This window comes from Moschus berezovskii, chromosome 25, assembly GCF_049115385.1.
Source record: "Moschus berezovskii isolate FMDL1 chromosome 25, NW_MosBer_1.0, whole genome shotgun sequence".
Classification (NCBI taxonomy): Eukaryota; Metazoa; Chordata; class Mammalia; order Artiodactyla; family Moschidae; genus Moschus; species Moschus berezovskii.
In genome coordinates, this window is record NC_142484.1 from 9,112,150 (window position 1) to 9,131,753 (window position 19,604).

The 19,604-nt window shown below is 48.8% G+C and overlaps 1 protein-coding gene across 1 annotated transcript; it reads right to left on the minus strand.

Moving 5' to 3' along the window:
* Positions 1-3,300: 3,300 nt before the first annotated feature.
* LGALS12 (galectin 12) lies at positions 3,301-19,566 on the minus strand. Its single transcript, XM_055414957.2, has 9 exons — positions 19,243-19,566; positions 17,516-17,604; positions 17,207-17,420; positions 16,073-16,192; positions 15,228-15,266; positions 14,609-14,635; positions 13,913-14,001; positions 11,273-11,423; positions 3,301-10,783 (listed from the first exon to the last, which is right to left on the minus strand). The coding sequence occupies exons 1-9, from the start codon at positions 19,309-19,311 to the stop codon at positions 10,637-10,639; spliced, it is 945 nt and encodes a 314-aa protein (XP_055270932.1). The 5' UTR covers positions 19,312-19,566; the 3' UTR covers positions 3,301-10,636.
* Positions 19,567-19,604: the final 38 nt, after the last annotated feature.

Sequence of the window (19,604 nt, forward strand, 5' to 3'; positions counted from 1 at the left end):
CAGGGGGGTGGGGGAAGTCACGTGTGCAAGTTGCACAGTCAGGGAGCAGGAGACCAAGGATCCCAAACTGCCTCTGTCTAGTTGGGAGGCCCATGCTCCTTTCCTTACACTGTGCAGCCAGATGTTAACTATTGGGAGCAAATAGCTGTTTCTTACTCCTGTTTGTCCCTCCAGAACAGCTAATATATAGGAGACTGGACCCAGGATGAGATGCTTCCCAAGAACCGGGGGTTGGTTGGAACGGACCCCACTCTACTGGAATGAAGTCAACAGTCTGCCCATGAACTCAGTTCCAAGGAGGACTAGCCCTTGGTGCGCCGTGGGGTGGGGAGCACGGTGAAGTCAGCACACGGGCCTTGAGTGCCTGTTGTGCCAGGCGCTGAAGTGAGAACGAGGACACGATGGTGCAACTGCCCCCACTCTCCACTTCAACCTGGTGCGTAAACAGAGAGCCCGTCCTTACCTGAGGGAGCCAGATGGCTCACCGGCCACTGATCACAGAGAAGCCCCGGTGTTCACAGCCAAAGGCAGAAATCTCAGTCAGGGCTCCAAGGCTTGGTCTTGGCTTGGCCGGAGACAGGAAAACCAGAGACAGGCAGAGGGGAGCCCTGGCAGGGAACATTCTAGAACCTGACCCTCAAGGAGCCCCAGTCCAGCCTGCAGGCTCCCTCTGTTCATGACCTGCAGTAAACAGTTGGGAGCCCTTCTTGCACTGGTGAGAAGTCCCTGTCTTTACTGGGATGACTGGGCTGGAAAGGCACTCTTTAGAGGACAAAGGAGAGCCAGAGAGGGGGTCCAGAAGGCAGTGTGGGTGGACACGCAGCAGGGGATGAGTCAGATGCTGCCCAGGCATACAAATCTTTAGAAACGTGAGTCAGAGTTCACCTGAGAATTCCTTTGTCTTTAAGCAGAGCCAGGCTAGGTCAAGCAGGCCCTGAAGAAGAGCCATCAGAGTTTGAGATGTAGGTTCAGAAGGAGCTGGTGAGGTCAAGGTCATGGTCAACACTCACCAAGTTTCAAGGCAGACAGGAGAGTGGAAGAGGGCAGCAAGTCAAGCCAGGTGGCATGGGGCAAGGCAGAAAGGAGAGGCAGAGTGCAGGCGAGAGAGTTTCACCAAGGAGGAGGAGCCCCAGGGAGCCCCCAAAACTGGGACTGTTCTGCACCAACCACAAAGTTGATGGAATAAGACCAAACAAACAAGTCATCAGAGGCACATGGCCCTGCCACAGCCTGGAGAGAGTATGAGCCTGCTCGGTGACAAGGATGGTGGGAGATGATTCCCCCTTTCTCCCTCTGGCCCGCAGTTCAGAGGCACAGTCTAGACCAAATGGAAACCCCAAATCCACGACAGCGTGGGTGTGGAGGGGCTACTCTTTTAGGCACCAGGATGCTATCCTCCCCAAAGCCTCAAATAAATGTCTCATACAACCTGTACTTATCGGCTGTAACATCCTGGGCAAACTGGGCGGGGGGCGGGGGGTTGGGAGTAGGGAAGGCCTTTAGGATCCTCATTATGGGGCATGTGGCCAGGGAAGCAAGGACCAGTAACCTGCCTTCTTCAGGCTTTTAGTAAAAAAGGGGGCTTTATTTTCAGGATGCAAGTGGACAGGAACTGGGACTGGACAACGATTCAGCAGCTGCCCCTCTCTGCAGACTGTCTGCTCTCACAGCTCACATGGTCTTGCTCCCCTGGAACCTCGGCCTCTCTTGGCGTCTCTACTCCATTCTCTGATTTCAGGGGACAGTCTTAGAAGTAACCCTCATCTTCCGTTTTGGAGGGAGTTTGTGCCGATGCCTCACCTGATTATCTCCTGAGTCCTTTGGCCAGCCCCTACTTGAGGATGCTGGACACTTTTGAGTTACCAGCCTGGAGTCACATGATCATGGTTCATCCAATCAGTGCCATCCCCTTGCCATGACATCACAACCCTGTTTCACATGCTGGGGCCTGTGACTTTTCACCTAATTCAATTTGTTCAGGGTGTCAGAGAATCAGACCCAAGAGCCATGTGGCAGTCAGCAAAGCAAGAGCTGGTGGGCTGGGGGTTCTGCTTATAGGTGCTGGGCAGAAAAGAGGCCAAAGTGCCCCCAACTGTGCAGAGAGGGGGAGATAGAGATACCAGCCTGTTCACAAGCAAGACAACAGCCTAGAAGACACACATTTTTGATCTTAAGTGTGTTTGTGTATGCGTGTATGTGTGTGTGTGTACACTCAGTCACTCAATCATGTCCAACTCTTTGCGACCCCATGGACTGAAGCCTGCCAGGTTCCTCTGTCCATGGAATTTTCCAGGCAAGAATACTGGAGTGGGTTGCCATTTCTTCCTCCAGAGGATCTTCCTTATCCAGGGATTGAAGCTGTCTTGCATCTCCTGCATTGGCAGGTGGATTCTTTACCACTGCACCATCTAATATAACTAATATATATATATATAATTTTAAATATGTATAATTTTTAAAATGTATAAAACAAAAGATAAGCTTCTATATTCCCACTTCCAGGCCTTAATCACCCAGATCCCCTCCCTAGAGGAAGCTTTATCAATTTCTGATAGACTTCCAGGAATCTATTACACTACATATACTTTTAAATGAGTTTTCTTAATATTATATCCATAGAGAACAGACATAAGAAGTAACAATAGAATAACCATGCACCAACTTCTAGTTGAAGAAAGAGAAAATAACCAATATCTTAGATAAGGCTCATGACACAAAAAAGTCTGTACATAAATATTCACAACAGCGTTATTCATAATTGCCAAAAGGTAGACACAACCCACTCCAGTGTTCTTGCCTGGAGAATCCCAGAGACGGTGGAGCCTGGTGGGCTGCTGTCTATGGGGTCGCACAGAGTTGGACATGACTGATGTGACTTAGCAGCAGCAGCAGCAACAGCAGATACAACCCAAACTGATGAATGGATAAAAAACATCAGTGTATCCATACAATGGAATGCTACTTGGCCATAAAAAGAAGGAAGTAATAATTCATGCTACAAAGGGGAGGAAACTTGAAAGCATATTTGTGAAAGAAATAGGTCATAAATGCTACCTAGTATAAGATTCTATTTATATGTAATGCCCCAAATGGACAAATAAATAGGGACAAAAAGTAGATTCAAGATGGTTTAAGATTAGGGGCACAGGTGGTGCTGGGAGATGACAGCTAAAGAATATGGATCTTCTTTTTGAAGTGATGAAATTGTTCTAAAATTGATTTAGAACAATTGTGATGGTTTCACAAATCTGTGGATATTCCAACAACCACTGAATTATAGACTTTAAATGGGTGAAGTGTATGGTATATGGATTCTATTTATTTATTTTTCCCAACAAGAATGCTAGAGTGGGTTGCCATTTCCTCCGCTGGGGGGATCTTCCAGACCCAAGGATCAAACCCGAGTCTCCTGCATCTCCTGCATTGGCAGGAGGATTCTTTACCACTGAGCCACCTGGGAATCCCTATGTGGATTCTATTTTAATAAAGCTGTTGTAAAAAATGTTAATCCCATTTCCTCTCCCTCTTAATATTGTTGTGGACATGCTCCTGAATCTAAGGGTTTGTTTTAAAAAAATTTTTATGCATATAAATGTATCCCTTAATGAAATTTTTAAAAAATTGATAAAAACAGAATCAAACATCATACATTCCACAACTTAATTATTTTTGCTGATGATTAGATTCCATGTTGATGGATTGTAGCTATTGTTCATACATGTTCACAATATTCCCTTTGTAGAATATAGTACAGTTATCCTGTCTCATGTCAATGGAGACTAGGGGTCTTCCCAGGGTGTCACCATTACCGACCAAACTACCCTGAACATCTTTAAATGAGCCTCCTGGAGCACCTGGAGGCTTTTCTCTGAGCGGAGGGTTCCAAAACTTTTTGACCAAGACTCACAGTAAGAAACACACTTTATAATGCATCAGGATATATATAGACTTGACATATGTAAGTAAAAGTCTTACCAAAAATTTACCAAAAAACAAGATGAGATTCATTCTGATAAAAACTATTCTCTACATTCTGCTAGTAAAGTAACGCTCAAAATTCTCCAAGTCAGCCGTCAGCAATACATGAAGTGTGAATTTCTAGATGTTTAAGCTGGTTTTAGAGAAGGCAGGAGGTACCAGAGATCAAATTGCCAACATTTGCTAGATCATCAAAAAAGCAAGAGGGTTCCAGAAAAACATCTATTTCTGCTTCATTGACTATGTCAAAGCCTTTGACTGTATGGATCACAATAAACTGTGGAAAATTCTGAAAGAGATGGGAATACCAGACCACCTGACCTGCCTCTTGAGAAATCTGTATGCAGCCTAGGAAGCAACAGTTAGAACTGGACATGGAACAGCAGACTTGTTCCAAATAGGAAAAGGAGTCTTTTAAAGTCTTTTTTCAGTGTTTTAAAGGCATAATTAACATACAACACTGTCTTAGTTTATCTTCGTTCCAGGAGCACAACATAATGATTTGATATTTGCATACATTGCAAATGATCACTACAACAAATTTGGTTAACATCTGTCATCATACATAGTTACAAACTTTTCTTTTAACATCTACTATCCGTCTAGTCAAGGCAATGGTTTTTCCCGTGGTCATGTATGGATGTGAGAGTTGGACTGTGAAGAAAGCTGATCGCCAAAGAATCGATGCTTTTGAACTGTGGTGCTGGAGAAGACTCTTGAGAGTCCCTTGGACTGCAAGGAGATCCAACCAGTCCATTTTAAAGGAGATCAATCCTGGATGTTCATTGGAGGGACTGATGCTGAGGCTGAAACTACAATACTTTGGCCACCTCATGCGACGAGTTGACTCACTGGAAAAGACTCTGATGCTGGGAAAGGTTGGGGGCGGGAGGAGAAGGGGACGACGGAGAATGAGATGGCTGGATGGCATCACCGACTCTGTGGCCATGAGTTTGAGTGTACTCCGGGAGTTGGTGATGGACAGGGAGGCCTGGCGTGCTGTAATTCATGGGGTCGCGGAGAGTCGGACACGACTGAGCGACTGAACTGAACTGAACTGAACTGATCCTGGAAACTTTCAAGTATGCAACGCAGTATTTTTAGCCATATTCACCATGTGGTACATCACATCCTCATAACTTATTTATCTTATAACTGTAAGCTTGTACCTCTTGACCTCCTTCACCTATTTTGCCCACCCCCAAGCCCCACCTCTGCCAACTACCACCTGTTCTTTGTGTCAATAAGCAGGAGTTTTTTTAAAGATCCAGTATATAAGTAAGATCATACAGTATTTGCATTTGTCTTGCATTATTTCACTTAGCATAATGCCCTCAAGGTCTATTTATACTGTTACAAATGGCAAGATTTCATTCTTTCTTATGACTGAATACTGCCCTTTTCCATGTATATACCACATTTTTTTTCATTTTTTAGTTTGCAGTGAATCAGCACCTTTTTAAAATTAAAAAAAAAATTTAACCACCAAAAACATTTTGTATACCACAATTTCTTTATCCATTTATCGATTGATGGACACTTGGGTTGTTTCCATATCTTGGATGTTGTAAATAATGCTGTGACAAACATGGGAGTGCACGTATCTTTTCAAATTAATTTTTTCTTTCTTTGGATAAATACCTGGAAGGGGGATTGCTGGATCATATGGTAGTTGTATCTTTAATTTTTTGAAGAAACTTCTTACTGTTTTCCATAGTGGCTCTACCAATTTACACTCCCACCAAGAGGGGACAGGGGTTGTCTTTTCTCCACATTCTCACCATTTGTTATTTCTTGGCTTTATGATAATAGCCATGAAGTGATATCTCATTGTAGATCTTATTTGCATTCCCCTGATGATTATTGCTTTAGCTTTTTTTGGGCCGACTCTGTGGACATGAGTTTGAGTGAACTCCGGGAGTTGGTGATGGACAGGTAGCCTGGCGTGCTGTGATTCATGGGGTCGCAGAGAGTCGGACACGACTGAGTGACTGAACTGAACTGAACTGAACTGATGATTATGGCTGTTAAGCATTTTTTCATTTACTTATTGGCCATCTGGGCTTCCCTTGTGACTCAGCTGGTAAAGAATCTGCCTGCAATGTGGGAGACCTGGGTTCAATCCCTGGATTGGGAAGATCCCCTGGAGAAGGGAAAGGCTACCCACTCCAGTATCCTGGCCTGGAGAATTCCATGGACTGTATGGTCCATAGGGTCGCAAAGAGTTGGACATAACTGAACGACTTTCACTTCCTTTCACTTCACTGGCCATCTATATGATTCTTTCTGTTAATATCTTCTTAAATTGGATGATTAACTCATTCAGTTCAGTTCAGTTCAGTCGCTCAGTCGTGTCTAACACTTTGTGACCCCATGAACCACAGCATGCCAGGCCTCCCAGTCCATCACCAACTCCCGGAGTCCACCCAAACCCATGTCCATCGAGTTGGTGATGCCATCCAACCAACTCAAATTCTGTTGTCCCCTTTCCTCCTGCCTTCAATCTTTCCCAGCATCAGGGTCTTTTCAAATGAGTCAGCTCTTCGCATCAGGTGGCCAAAGTATGGGAGTTTCAGCTTCAACATCAGTCCTTCTGATGAATATTCAGGACTGATTTCCTTTAGGATTGACTGGTTTGAGCTTAATCTTCAGCACCCCCTCCCATGTTCCCTTCTTAGAGATCTGTAGCCTGAAACTTCCAACCCTCTAATCACTGGGTCTTTCCGATGATTAGCCCTATCCTAAAGCTATGTCAGACTTTATTTTTTGGGCTCCAAAATCACTGCGGATGCTGATTGCAGCCATGAAATGAAAAGACGCTTACTCCTTGGAAGGAAAGTTATGATCAACCTAGATAGTATATTAAAAAGCAGAGACATTACTTTGCCAACAAAGGTCCGTCTAGTCAAGGCTATGGTTTTTCCAGTGGTCATGTATGGATGTGAGAGTTGGACTGTGAAGAAAGCTGATCACCAAAGAATTGATGCTTTTGAACTGTGGTGTTGGAGAAGACTCTTGAGAGTCCCTTGGACTGCAAGGAGATCCAACCAGTCCATTCTAAAGGAGATCAGTCCTGCGTGTTCATTGGAAGGACTGATGCTAAAGCTGAAACTCCAATATTTTGGCCACCTCATGTGAAGAGTTGACTCACTGGAAAAAAGCAGTTTAATATGCACCAAAAAACAGAACTTCAAAATAAAGGAATCAAAACCAGACAGAACTGAAAGGAAAAATAGACAAACATGTAATTATAGCTGAAGGCTTTAATATTCCTCTCTGAAAACCTGACAGGACCTGTAGATGGAAAACCAGCAAGAATACAGGAAAGCTAAACAATACCATCAACAAACTGGATCTAACTGACATTTATTGAACAATTAATATCAGAGGACACATTCAAGTGCCCACAGGCACTTGAAGTCTATATTCTGGATCATGAGAGAATCTTAAAAATTTTTAAATAATTGAAATTATACAGTGTGTTCCTGACCATAATGGAGTTAAACTACAACTCAATAACAGAAAGATATCAGAATGATCTAAAATATTTGGAATTAAATAACACACTTTTAAGTAATCCACCCATCAAAGAGGAAATCTCAGTGGACATTAGCAAATATTTTAAAATGAACAAAAATGCAAACACAAAATATCAAAATTTGTGCGGCACAGGTGAAGTGCTGAGAAAAAATGTATTATCTTAAATGCTTATACTAGAAAAGAAGAAAAGTTTAAAATCAGTACTCTGAGCTTTCAACTGAAGAAATTAGAAAAAAAGAGTAAAATAAACTAAATCAAGTAAAAAGAAGGAAATAAAAAAGATAAGGGCAGAAATCTATAAAGTTGGAAACAGAAAACAATAGAGAAAATCAATAGGGCCAAAGCTCCTTTTCTGAAAATACCAATTAAATTGGTAAAACTCTAGTGAGACTGACAAAGAAAAAAAGGGAAAAAGATTCAAATTACCAACATCGGAAATGAAAGAAGGGTTTTCACTGAAGACCCCACAGATGTTGAAAAGATAAAAAAATCATATTATGCACTTTATGTATATATTACATTTGATGACTAAGATTAACTGTAGATTGGTACAGCTACTATGGAGAACAGTATGAAGATTCCTTAACAAATTAAGAATAAAATTGCAATATGACCCAACAACCCCACTACTGGGCATATGCTCTGAGAAAACCACAATTCAAAAAGACACATGTACCCCAATGTTCACTGCAGCACTGTTTACAATAGCCAGGACATGGAAGCAACCTAGATATTCATCGATAGACGAATGGATGAAGAAGATATGGTACATATACACAATGGAATATTACTCAGCCATAAAAAGGAACGTATTTGGGTCAGTTGTAGTGAGGTGGATGAACCTAAAACCTGTTATACAGAGTAAAGTAGTCAGAAAAAGCAAAACAAATATTGCATATTAATGCACATATATGGAATCTAGATTAAATGGACCAATTTCTTGAAAAACACAAACTAACAAAACCAACCCAAGATAAAATAGAGACATAGTCTATTTCTATGTCCTATTAAAGGAATTGAATTTTTAATTTAAAAATCTTCCAAATAGAAATCTCCAGGTCTAGATAGCTTCCCCAGCAAATTTCATGAACAGTTTAAAGAAACAGTCCTAATTTTTACAAAATTCCAGAAAATAGAGAAGGGGACAGCACTTCTGAGAGAACACACAGATGGAAAATCAGCGCATGAAAAGATGCTCAACATCTTTAGCTGCTAGGGAAATACAAATTAAAGCCACAAGGAGATACCTCTACACATCAAGAATGGCTACCATAAAAAATCCCGACAATAACAAGTATTGATGAGCATTGCAGAACAACTGGAAATTTCATAGATTGCTGGCAGGAGTGTGAAATTCCCAAAGCTACTCTGAAATAACTCTGGAAAATAGTTTGATAGTTTCTTATAAAATTAAACATGCATTTACCACATAACCCATCAAGCCCACTGGTAAGTATTAAACCAAGAGAAATGAAAAGTTACATTAATACAAAGACTTGTATGCAAATGTTTTTAGCAGCTCTATTCATAATTGTCAAAAACTGAAAACCACCCAAATGTTCTTCAGTGGGTCAACAGATATACTGCGGTACAGTAGAATCATACTGAGTATTAATAATAAATAGAAATGGCTCACTGTTACACACAGCAACTTAGACCAGTACCCAAAGGTACTGCTGATTGAAAGAAACCAGTTTCAAAGGGTCACATCCTACCTGATTCCATTTATAGGACATTCTCAAAATACAAAATACAGTAATGGAGATCAAATCAATGAGTTGTTGGGGGTTAAGGGAGGGGGCGGAGAAGGTGTGACTACCCAGAAGCGACACCAAGGAATTTTTTGGAATGATGAAGTTATATATCCTGATTGTATTGGTGGTCATCACATAAATCTAGAATTTTACCCATCCTGGAAAGTCAATTTTACATGTTAATTAAAAAATAAAATAAAAAGTATGGATAACCACTGCTGCTGCTGCTAAGTCGCTTCAGTCGTGTCCGACTCTGTGTGACCCCATAGATGGCGGCCCACCAGGCTCCCCTATCCCTGGGATTCTCCAGGCAAGAACACTGGAGTGGGATGCCATTTCCTTCTCCAATGCATGAAAGTGAAAAGTGAAACTGAAGTTGCTCAGTTGTGTCCGACTCTTAGCGACCCCATGGACTGCAGCCTACCAGGCTCCTCCACCCATGGGATTGTCCAGGCAAGAGGACTGGAGTGGGGTGCCATTGCCTTCTCCATGGATAACTACTAGAAGTATATAAAATGGAATTCATAACTTCCAAATTAGCTTAAGAAAAAAATGGGAGGGTGATAAAGGCGACTTCATCAATCCAATAGTAAGTATGAAAGCTGAAAATATAAGGACAAAATAGCAATAGTAAGTAGAAAACACAAAATAAGATCATACAAATAATACCAAATATACCAGGAATCACAGTTGTGGACCTGTGACCAGGCACATGGTCATCTCACAGAGAACACTTCCAGCCGCCCTTGTAGACAGTGTGGCCATGTAACTGAGTATTTGCCAATGAGATGTGAGTGCAAATAGCGTGTGCCAATCCCAGGCCTGGGCTTATGACATCAGGTGGGCCTTGTCCATAGTCTCTATTTGCCTTCCCAGTGGTTGAAACCTAGATACAGTGGTGACCATGCTTCAGCCATGCAGGTGATGCTGATGCTCTGGGGTTGGTGGGATGACCCAGAAGGTCCACAAGGAGCAGTTACCCACTGACCTGAACCATTTTCCGTTTATGTGAGAAGGAAATAAACATCTCAATTTTTAAAGCTGCCGTATTTTGGGGTACCTTCATTAGTACCTTTGTTAGGCTTCATTTGGAGTATCTACCTCCTTTTAGAGGCCCCTGAAGGATGGCAGAGCCAAATCCCAGGCTCTCAGAAGAGGGAGCTGCAGAGTTTCTGGAGCCTTCACATTCTTGTGCCCACCTTCTGCTGTGGGGCCCAAAGCATCTGCAGACTCAGGCTCCTGGTAGGTGAGCCAGGCCTGACATCGTGGGGACACTTTCAACGAGGGGAGGAGAGTGGGGTCAGCTGGTGGGGCCCTCGGTATAGGCAGGCCCTCTTCTCTGGCTGGGCCCTCTGGCTCCCTTCTCAGTAGTGGACACAGTAGAGCTGGATGCTACCACTGATTCGCAGCTCCCGTAGCTGCTCCAGGACCTGCTGGCCCAGGCTGGTGGCCCCCACGCCCTGCCCATTGAGCGCCAGCTTCAGGCCTCCCTCCTGGCACAGGAGCAGCACCTGGTAGAGAAGGGCATGGAGTGCTGCAGGCTCCCAGACCCTCCCTTGCCTGCCTGATGCCCCACCCAGTGGCTTCTCCTTCCATCAAAGGACACAAAGGATGGACCCATGGGGCACCCAGTGGTGAAAGAGACGGGATGACAGAGGGGCCCAGGTTGTCATCAGCCCTTCCACAAGGATCTGCCCAGGACTTGGCTTCCGTTTCACCATCTGTAACAGGGGTTGCTTCCCCTGGAGAAGTGGTCTCAACCTCAGCTGCACACTGGAGTCATTAGCAGGGCTTTTTAATAATGCTGAGGCCAGGGCCCACTTTGATTAATTAAACTGGTGTTTCAGGGTGTGAGATCAGCCCCACTGATTTCCTCTCTTCTAGTGGCTCTGGCTCCACAAACCGCGACCCCCCTCCCAGGATATGCCCCCACTCTCCTGGATGGGAGTGCAGCTCTGCGCTCTACCCCAGAGGGACCAGAGATCTGGGCTCTAACCCACCTCAAAGAATCGCTGCGGGTAGAAGAGGAAGGGGGCCAAGATCAGCTTCTTCCGGCCCCAACGGGAGACCCAGGCCAGAGTTCTGTCTGCAAAGGACGCCCTGAGCGTCACTGGAACATGGGCGGCCTCGTCTCGCAGCCTGAGCGTGAAACTGTGGGAAGGGGTCAGAGACAGGGCTTGTGGGCTTGCTGAAGAAACACCAGGTGCTGTGCTAAGCAGAGAAGGCAGTGGCACCCCACTCCTTCAATCCCATGGATGGAGGAGCCTGGTGGGCTGCAGTCCATGGGGTCGCTAAGAGTCGGACACGACTGAGCGACTTCACTTTCACGCATTGGAGAAGGAAATGGCAACCCACTCCAGTGTTCTTGCCTGGAGAATCCCAGGGATGGGGGAGCCTGGTGGGCTGCCGTCTATGGGATCGCACAGAGTTGGACACGACTGAAGCGACTTAGCAGCAGCAGCAGCTGTGCTAAGCCTTGAGGTTGGTGGCCCAGGGCTGACCTAACCTAAAGAAATGTTCTGGCTGGTCCCCAGTATTGTTCAACTTTAAAGGATTACCATTTTCGAAAACTGAGAAAGTTTTCAAAACTTTTGGCTTCTTTTTTAAAAAAAATTCAGAAGATCTGGCATCAGAAGATCTATAGAAATCTTCTTTCCACTTCACCACATTCCCAACCTGGTGCCTCACTGTTTATGGGACCTGCCTGGCCTCTGAGGACAGTGAATTCATGGCCTTTGAGAGAGAGCAGTAAAATGATCTGTGTGTCAACTACTAATAACCATGTGATGCTGAGCTAAGATCTGGCTTCCTGTCTCCAAGTTTGGGAAGGAGCGGGTGTTCTTTTGTTCACTGGAAACTTTTTCATCTTCCTGTTCAGGTGGGATCATCTTTCTCCTTCTTTTTCCGATGGGGGAACTCAGGGCTCAGAGGGGTGGAGTGACTTCCCAAGACCACAGTTTATAAAAGGCAAAACCAGGAATGCAAGCCAGTCGTGCCTAGTTTTTGAGGCCCATGCTGCCGAGGGCTGTGCTGCAAGCCTACCAAGAATTCACAGACCTGATCAAGAGCGTGCAGGGAAAGGGTTTAGTCAGGTCAGTGACTTAAAAAAGAAGAACAAAACAGAAGGGGATAGGCCAGGGGAAATACATGGCGTTTTCTTTACTCCCCTGCTCCTCCACCACATCTGTGGACCACTTGCTATGCGCCTGGCATAATCCCTAAAGCTGCACTATTTTTACCCTCTTTTACAGACAAGGAAACTAAGGCACAGAAAGGAAAGGTCACTGCTGTGAAGCTGCTCAGATTTGAAGTGTCCTCAACAGAAGTCATGGAGAAGGCAATGGCAAGCCACTCCAGTACTCTTGCCTAGAAAATCCCATGACGGAGGAGCCTGGTGGGCTGCAGTCAATGGGGTCGCCAAGAATCGGACACAACTGAGCGACTTCACTTTCACTTTTCACTTTCATGCATTGGAGAAGGAAATGGCAACCCACTCCAGTGTTCTTGCCTGGAGAATCCCAGGGACGGGGGAGCCTGGTGGGCTGCCGTCTATGGGGTCGCACAGAGTCGGACATGACTGAAGCGACTTAGCAGCAGCAGAAGTCAAGGGCTTCCCAGGTTGCGCTAGTGGTAAAGAACCCACCTGCTAATGCAGGAGACATAAGAGACACGGGTTTGATCCCTGGGTTGGGAAAATCCCCTAGAGAAAGAAATGATGACCCACTCCAGTATTCTTGCCTGGAGAATTCCACGGACAGAGAAGCCTGGCTGGCTACAGTCCCTAGGGTCGCACAGAATCGGACACAGCTGAAGCGACTTAGCACGCACGCATGCAACAGAAGTCAAACCCAGGAAAGCGGGTCCAGAAACGTCATGAGATCCAATGCAATTCCAGAAAGAAGGAAAGGAGGAGAGAAGGAAAGATGATGGGAAAGAAGGAAAAAGAGAAAGAAAAGAAAGATACTTGTCTTACTGGAGCCTGCAGGTTTGAGGAATGAAGTAGTAGCGCCCCCTGTGGGAGAAGTCAGGCAGCACCAACTTGACTAGAGTTCCTATAAGACTCCACCTCCCAGCGCGGGGCCTCCTTTCTGGGGTCCCCTGGCGGTGTTTCCTAAACCAGGGCACTGTGGGAGATCAGGTCCTCTCATCTGTTTGCGACTTTTCAAGTTGTATACTTTTATTTTCTAGTTTTTATTTTTCTGGCTGAGAGGCTTGAGGGAATCTTAGTTTCCTGACCAGAGAGCAAACCTGTGCCCCCTCACTGGAAGTGCAGAGTCCTAACCACTGGGCTGCCGTGGAAGTCCCAGCCTGTGTCTTTAAAGGGCCTTTCCTGAGGCTGCAGCTGGGACTTGTGGTGAGAGGCTGGCGGGCCTGACCACATGTCCAGGTAGGGAAGACACTCCTGGAATTGGAGCTGCTGGTGCCACGAAGCCACCTGAGCCCTGGAACCAATCCTAGATCAGACTTTCACAATCTCTGCGACCTTGGGCAGCTCATTTCTGCTCTCTGCTCCTCTGTCCCCTCACCTGGAAGGTGGGGACTAAGCAGTAGTGCCAGAGGCTGAAGAGGTGATGCTTCTAACGCTTGTGCCTGGCACAGAGATGCGTCCCGTCCCCCACCCCCCAATTCTGCATACTTACTCCTTTGGCTCCGGTAAGACCAGTCCCCGCACTATGATGACCTGTCCAGGCCAGAGACCCTGGGGAAGGGCATGCGAGCAGGGCACCTCCTGAAGGCACACAGGAGATGATTGAGAGGCGGGGGTGGGGGGGGGTCTCTCAGAGGGGGTTGGGAGGGCTGCTGCCCCGAGGAGCTGCTTCCTGGGCTGTCCTTAGGGGCCAGGGAGCCCCGAGGCAGGTAAATCTCTGCCTCTGCGCCTGCAGCCAGGAGGAAACAGCTCTGCTCAGTTATTATACACCTACTGCAGGCCGGCCTCCGGTACTCTGCTCTCCCTGGCCTCCCCTTCTCTTCGCCTGCCCCCTGTGCTGTGAGCCCTTAGTGCTGTGCCCCAAATGGCAATGGCTCATCCCTTGGTCTGCCTCCCCACCAGCCTGTGAGCAGCTGGAGGGGTGGAGCTGATACGTACCTCCACCCTAGAGCCTGGCGCTGGGCCCAGTAGGGTCGACTATCAGAAAATTGTGTGCGGAATAAGTGGAGAACAGGCAAAATGAAGCTGGAGCTTCAGCTTGAAGTTGCCTGTTCACCCACAACTTGCAATTCAAGGGGAAACCCTGATGCTGGGGGTCATTTTCCACCAGGTGGGGGTGCCCTCCCAGCCCTGATACAGCAGGTGAGAGACTGTCCCTCCACCAGACGCAGGAGCAGAGGTCACTCACCAGCCCTGGGCTCTTCAGCAGGAAGGGCTGTCAAGGAAAGAAAGAAGGGACATGGAGGCCACGTGGTGCTCGCTCAATGAAAGGGATCATTAAAAGTTGGGAATACTGGGGGTTTGCTTCACTCAGAGATAATACAGGAAAATGACTGGCCCTCCAGTGGGGCCCTCTTGAATTCAGATAGACACTGGCTCTGGAATAACGGGGAAGAACTGGACGGAGGGTCTGTCATTCACTCACTGTGTGATCCAGGCCGAGTCCCTGGGTCTCATCTCCCTTCTGCCCTGCAGGCCAACCTGCTACCTTGCAGGATTGCTGAAGCTCCATCTGAGATGGATCTGGTAGAAAGGCTGGGCCCTGCCCACTCCAGGAAGTCAGCCCACCCCATCCATCCTCTCTACCTGGCCCTGGCACCAGGGAGAGGCAAATCCAGGCTCCCATGGACTGAAGCAGGGCCAGCTGTGACCATGGTGACTGCACAGTGAGGGAGCAGGCAGCTGGGCCTTGTGCAATGTGAGCAGCAGCCCAGCGAGTGGCAGGTCCTGCTGGGGTCAGAGGGAGGGGCACCGGCTCAGCTGGGATGGCTGGGACAGCAAAGGCTAACCCAGCTCCCAAGACTCACGTGTCCAATCGGATACTCGCTGCCACCCTCTGCAAATGGCTGTTGGGAGAGAGAAAAAGCAACAGGCAGGATTCAGGACCACTGTAAGTCTAGAGCTTGATTGATTTGTCTCCTGCCTGCCCTGCTGTGCCTGGGAAGGAGGGCAGAGGCCGGCTGTGGCCTTGGTAGCTCCTCCTCTCCCCAGAGGCCTTGTCAGGGCTTCTCAAACCTGGCATTTTGATCATGCTGATTCCTGGGCCCTACCTTCGACTTACTAAATCACAATCTCTGGTGGTGGGTCCCAGAAATCTGCATTTTTAAATCAGCTCCTCAGCTGGGAATGATACAGCCAGTGCTATGTTTGGGTCCCACGGCTCCAAGACTCCAAGTCATTTGCCTTCTGGCCACTGCTCCACATTGACCAGACCCCACACCCAGGATAGCTCAGCTGGCAGCTCAGTTGGTGAAGAATCCGCCTACAACGTGGGAGACCTGGGTTTGATCCCTGGGTTGGGAAGACCCCCTAGATAAAGGAACAGTTTCCCACTCCAGTATTCTTGCCTGGAGAAGTCCATGGGCCAAACAGCCTGGCAGGCTACAGTCCATGGGGCTGCAGAGTCAGACACAACTGAGCGACTTTCGCTTTCACATCCGGGATAGACTTCTGCCCCAGGCTCTTGGGCCCCTCTTCTGTGGTCACCTCTTCCCTCACCCCCGCCTTTTCCAACACCTGGATGGATGCCCTCCACCTTGGCTGTAATTGGTGTCAGGACTTGTCTGGGATGGAAGGGGGTTCCAGGCTTGTCCAGGCATCAGGGGAAGTCAGAGGCCGCTGCCACCCAGGCCTTGGCCCCAGAGGAACTTACGTTGATGTTCAGGAATCCAACGGCCGTCACCAAGATGTCACCAAATATGCCCAGGGTGTCCACCCGAGACAGCGGGAGCCGGTAGCGGTAGTGGAGGAAGTGCTGTCCATTTACACTCACCTGGAGAAACAGACGAGGCTGAGACCATACTGACGCGCCAGACACCCGCTGAGTCTCTTACTAGAATTTTAATTTCTTTTAACTTCTTTTAACTTCACACCAACTCTAGGAGCCAAGTGTGTTTTACAGACAGGTGCCCAAGGCTTGGGGGAACTTGAGTCGCCTCCCCAAGGTTGTGGAACTGGAGCACCTTCAGTGCTCCTCCTGGCCCCTGACACACCGCTCTGGCCCCCTTTAGCCTCTCAGCTGACCTGCCAGCAGCCGCAGCAGCCCTCCGCCTGCCCCATCCACAGGTGAGGAGCCTCGGCGGCTCTGGGAGCCCTGTCCCTCCCTGCCGTGCTGGCTCGCACCAGCTCCCTCTGCCCTGGAGGAGTCTGAAGATCCTTCTGGCAGGAGTTCGCATCAGTGGTGAAAGCCTTGGGGCCAAGTTTCTCCCTCCCTTCCCTCCCCACTCTTCTGTGTGATGGGGAGAAGGAAAGTTCCCTCCTCATGGGTTGTCGTGAGGAGCCAGTGGGCTGAGAACAGTGCCCAGCTTCTGCGGTGCTCTCTAACACTCCCTGTGACCGTGGCAGCTCCATGGCGTCTGCTGAATGCCTCCATGTGTTCCGGGCCAGGTGAGCCCAGGGCACCTGGGACCGGGCTTGGCAGCTCCTTGGTCCTCTGAGCACTGGACTCTGTGCTCCATCCCTCCAAATACCCCTTAACACAGTGACAAGGGGAACGGCTGAAGGAAAGAGAAGCAGAAGGACACGAGTTCTAGACCCCGTGATGTCCCCTCCCGTGCGTGCGTGCTAAGTCGCTTCAGTTGTGCCCAACTCTTTGTGACCCTATGGACTGTAGCCCTCCAGGCTCCTCTGGCTATGGAATTCTCCAGGTAAGAGTACTGGAGTGAGTCGTCATGTCCTCCAGGGGATTTTCCTGACCCAGGGATCGTCTCTCGCATCTCCTGCATTGGCAGGCAGGTTCTTTACCACGAGCACCACCTGGGAAACCCTGGTGTCCCCTCCCACTCACCTTCATCTCCTCATTTCCAAAGAGAAAGAGGATGAGGAAGCTGGCCCCTCTCTGCAGGGCCACGTGGGGCCACCGGGCCTCGGCTTGCCAGTGCCCACGGTACAGGGTGTTGCAAATGACGTGGGGTTTGGTGGTGTGGAAGCGAGGGTTGAAGTGGATGGCGATATCTGGCCGGGGGTGCAGGCTGCAGCCACACTGGAAATCCACCTGGAACCTGGGGGGAGGTGAGGCTCTCAAAGGGCACCTCTGGTCAGAGACTCCCAGAGACCCTGAAGGCAGAGAGGAAGCCCCGTGGAGCACTTCCCTTACCTGCGTGCATTTAGAGGGACCGCTCCTTGGAGCATGACCATCTTGCCCGCTCGCAGGCCACCAAAAATTGTTGTGACATAAGGAATCACCTGAACAAAGAAGAAACTCATCCATACCAGGTTGGAGAAAGGGCCTAGGGACCCCTGTGTTGGGGGTGGGATGGGGAAGGAAGAGGAACAAGATAACTGTCCCGCCCCAAACAGAAAATGTCCTGATGGGGAAAAATTAGTTTTCTCTGAAATGTTCTCTTTCGGCTACTCTTCTTTCTTGGACCTTCACAACACCCAGGCCACACTGCATGGAGGAAGCCGGATTCAGCTCCACTGCCCCCTTGGAGCACCAGCCCAGCCCCCCTCTCAGCTCCTAGGGCACTGTAGTGACCCCACTGAGGTTCGCAGCCCCCTGGCTGCCACCTTGGCCTCCAGCAGCCTTGTGTCCAGGCTCCCCAAGGACTGTTTATAGGCAGATCCTGGGAACTGGGAGGCAGAGGGATGGACAAGTTGGGATCTGTGCACAGATCCTGGCATGGATGCCTGATAATGACTCGGTCTGCCTTCTCAGCTCACCTCTCCCCCTGGTGTTCCTAAAAGACGATGCACACTTTTACCGCTTCTGGCCCTTTCTGGGACTCTTTCCTCAGTCCTCCCTCCACCTTCTGAAATCTGACTTGACTTCCCAGGCTCTGCTTGCTTCTCCAAGCGTCATCCATTTCAGTGCCTGAATTATCCTTTCCCTCACTGTGCTCTCTGCCGCCATGGCTAGTCTGGCCCTTGGCCGACTGGCTTAGACGCTGCCCTATGGCTGGTAGGCACAAGCCCCTCAAAGTCCAAGTCCTGTCTTTAGCTTCCACAGAGTGGACTCTAAAGAGGTGTCTGTAGAATAAACGTGAACTTGGACACACTGGGCAGTGTCACAAGATGGGCCCTTCCCCAGTGTTCTCCACCCCCCGGCAGCTTTCAGAAGCCCAAACTGCCGAGAACAGCTGAGACCCAACAGCTCTGCCCTCCAGGTGGGAGCCTACAGCTTTCAAAGCAAGGGGCCCCTCTAACCTGGGGAGGATCAGGAGGCCCTGGCTATCAGAGCGCCCACAGCTTAGCCCGTCCCTCCCACTTCCCAGTCTCGGGGCCTGGCCTGTAATTAACTGAGCTGAAGCTGTTCTCCTGAGAGGAGAGGACCCAGTAAAGAGAAAGTGATAATTAGTGATAATTAGTGCTCATTAGTGGCAGGGTGGGTCTTCTGGGAGTTTTGTCTTCTGTAATGCACTGCAGGCTTCAGGAAATCTGCAGAGCACTGGGCCAAAGGAGGAGACCAGGAAACCCCAACCCTGCGTCTGACTTGGAGGTTCTGACCTGACTTCCAGGCTGGCGATGAGACTGCCCTTCCTAAGTGATCAGAGTCCCCCTAGTGATACTACACACTCCCCCCCCCCCCCCCCCCCGCCGCCCAGGCTCTCCTAACCACCCACCGTGGAATAGGAGACAGCACTGTCTTCAGGCTCTACTGCTTTTAAAATGCAATCACCCCATGAGCTCATTGACCAGCAAGTGGGAATGAGCTGTCAGTCACTCTAAGCTCAGGAGGGCCTTCCAAGAGCCATGGGCAGGGGCTGGGGAAACAGGGTCCATGACTCAGGGTCTCTCCAGCCCCCTGCCACCCTGGGAGACTGGGCCCAGCTGGAAGGGGGAGCCCTGAGACCCAGGAGGTTCCAGGCCTGAGCGGCTGCTCACCGGGTGGAAGACTGGCGGTTGCAGGATGAAAGTGTCAGGAAGCGGGTCCAGTTTCTCTCCAGGTGACATGGGGGTCGGGTGGGGTGCCTGGGGCAGCTCTCCCAGCTGTCAGTCTCACCTGCACCCGGCAGGGTCCTAGTGGCGCTGTCTACCCCCAGGGCCTCACCCCAGCCCCACCGGTTGGATTGGGTGTCAGCAGAAGTCCAGGTCGAGGGGTGCGAAGCTTGCAGTAACTAATCCCCAGGGTCTGAAGCACGCAGCCTGTTGCAGAGGGAAGCCAGAAGCTGGTTCCTTTGAGGCCAGCAGGGGGTTGTGCTTTCCGGGGCGGCACCCGGAGCCCTCCAGGGGTCAGAGGCAGAGGT

Bases quoted from the DNA above. Each gene is read 5' to 3' on its own strand.
- LGALS12 (XM_055414957.2), bottom strand. From the start codon at position 19,311: ATGTCACCTGGAGAGAAACTGGACCCGCTTCCTGACACTTTCATCCTG. The intron at 15,267-16,072 runs GTAAGTTCCTCT...CTCTCCCAACAG, and splicing joins TTGGATTCCTGAACATCAAC to CCATTTGCAGAGGGTGGCAG. The intron at 11,424-13,912 runs GTAAGTATGCAG...CCCTTCCCACAG, and splicing joins GTCTTACCGGAGCCAAAGGA to TTTCACGCTCAGGCTGCGAG.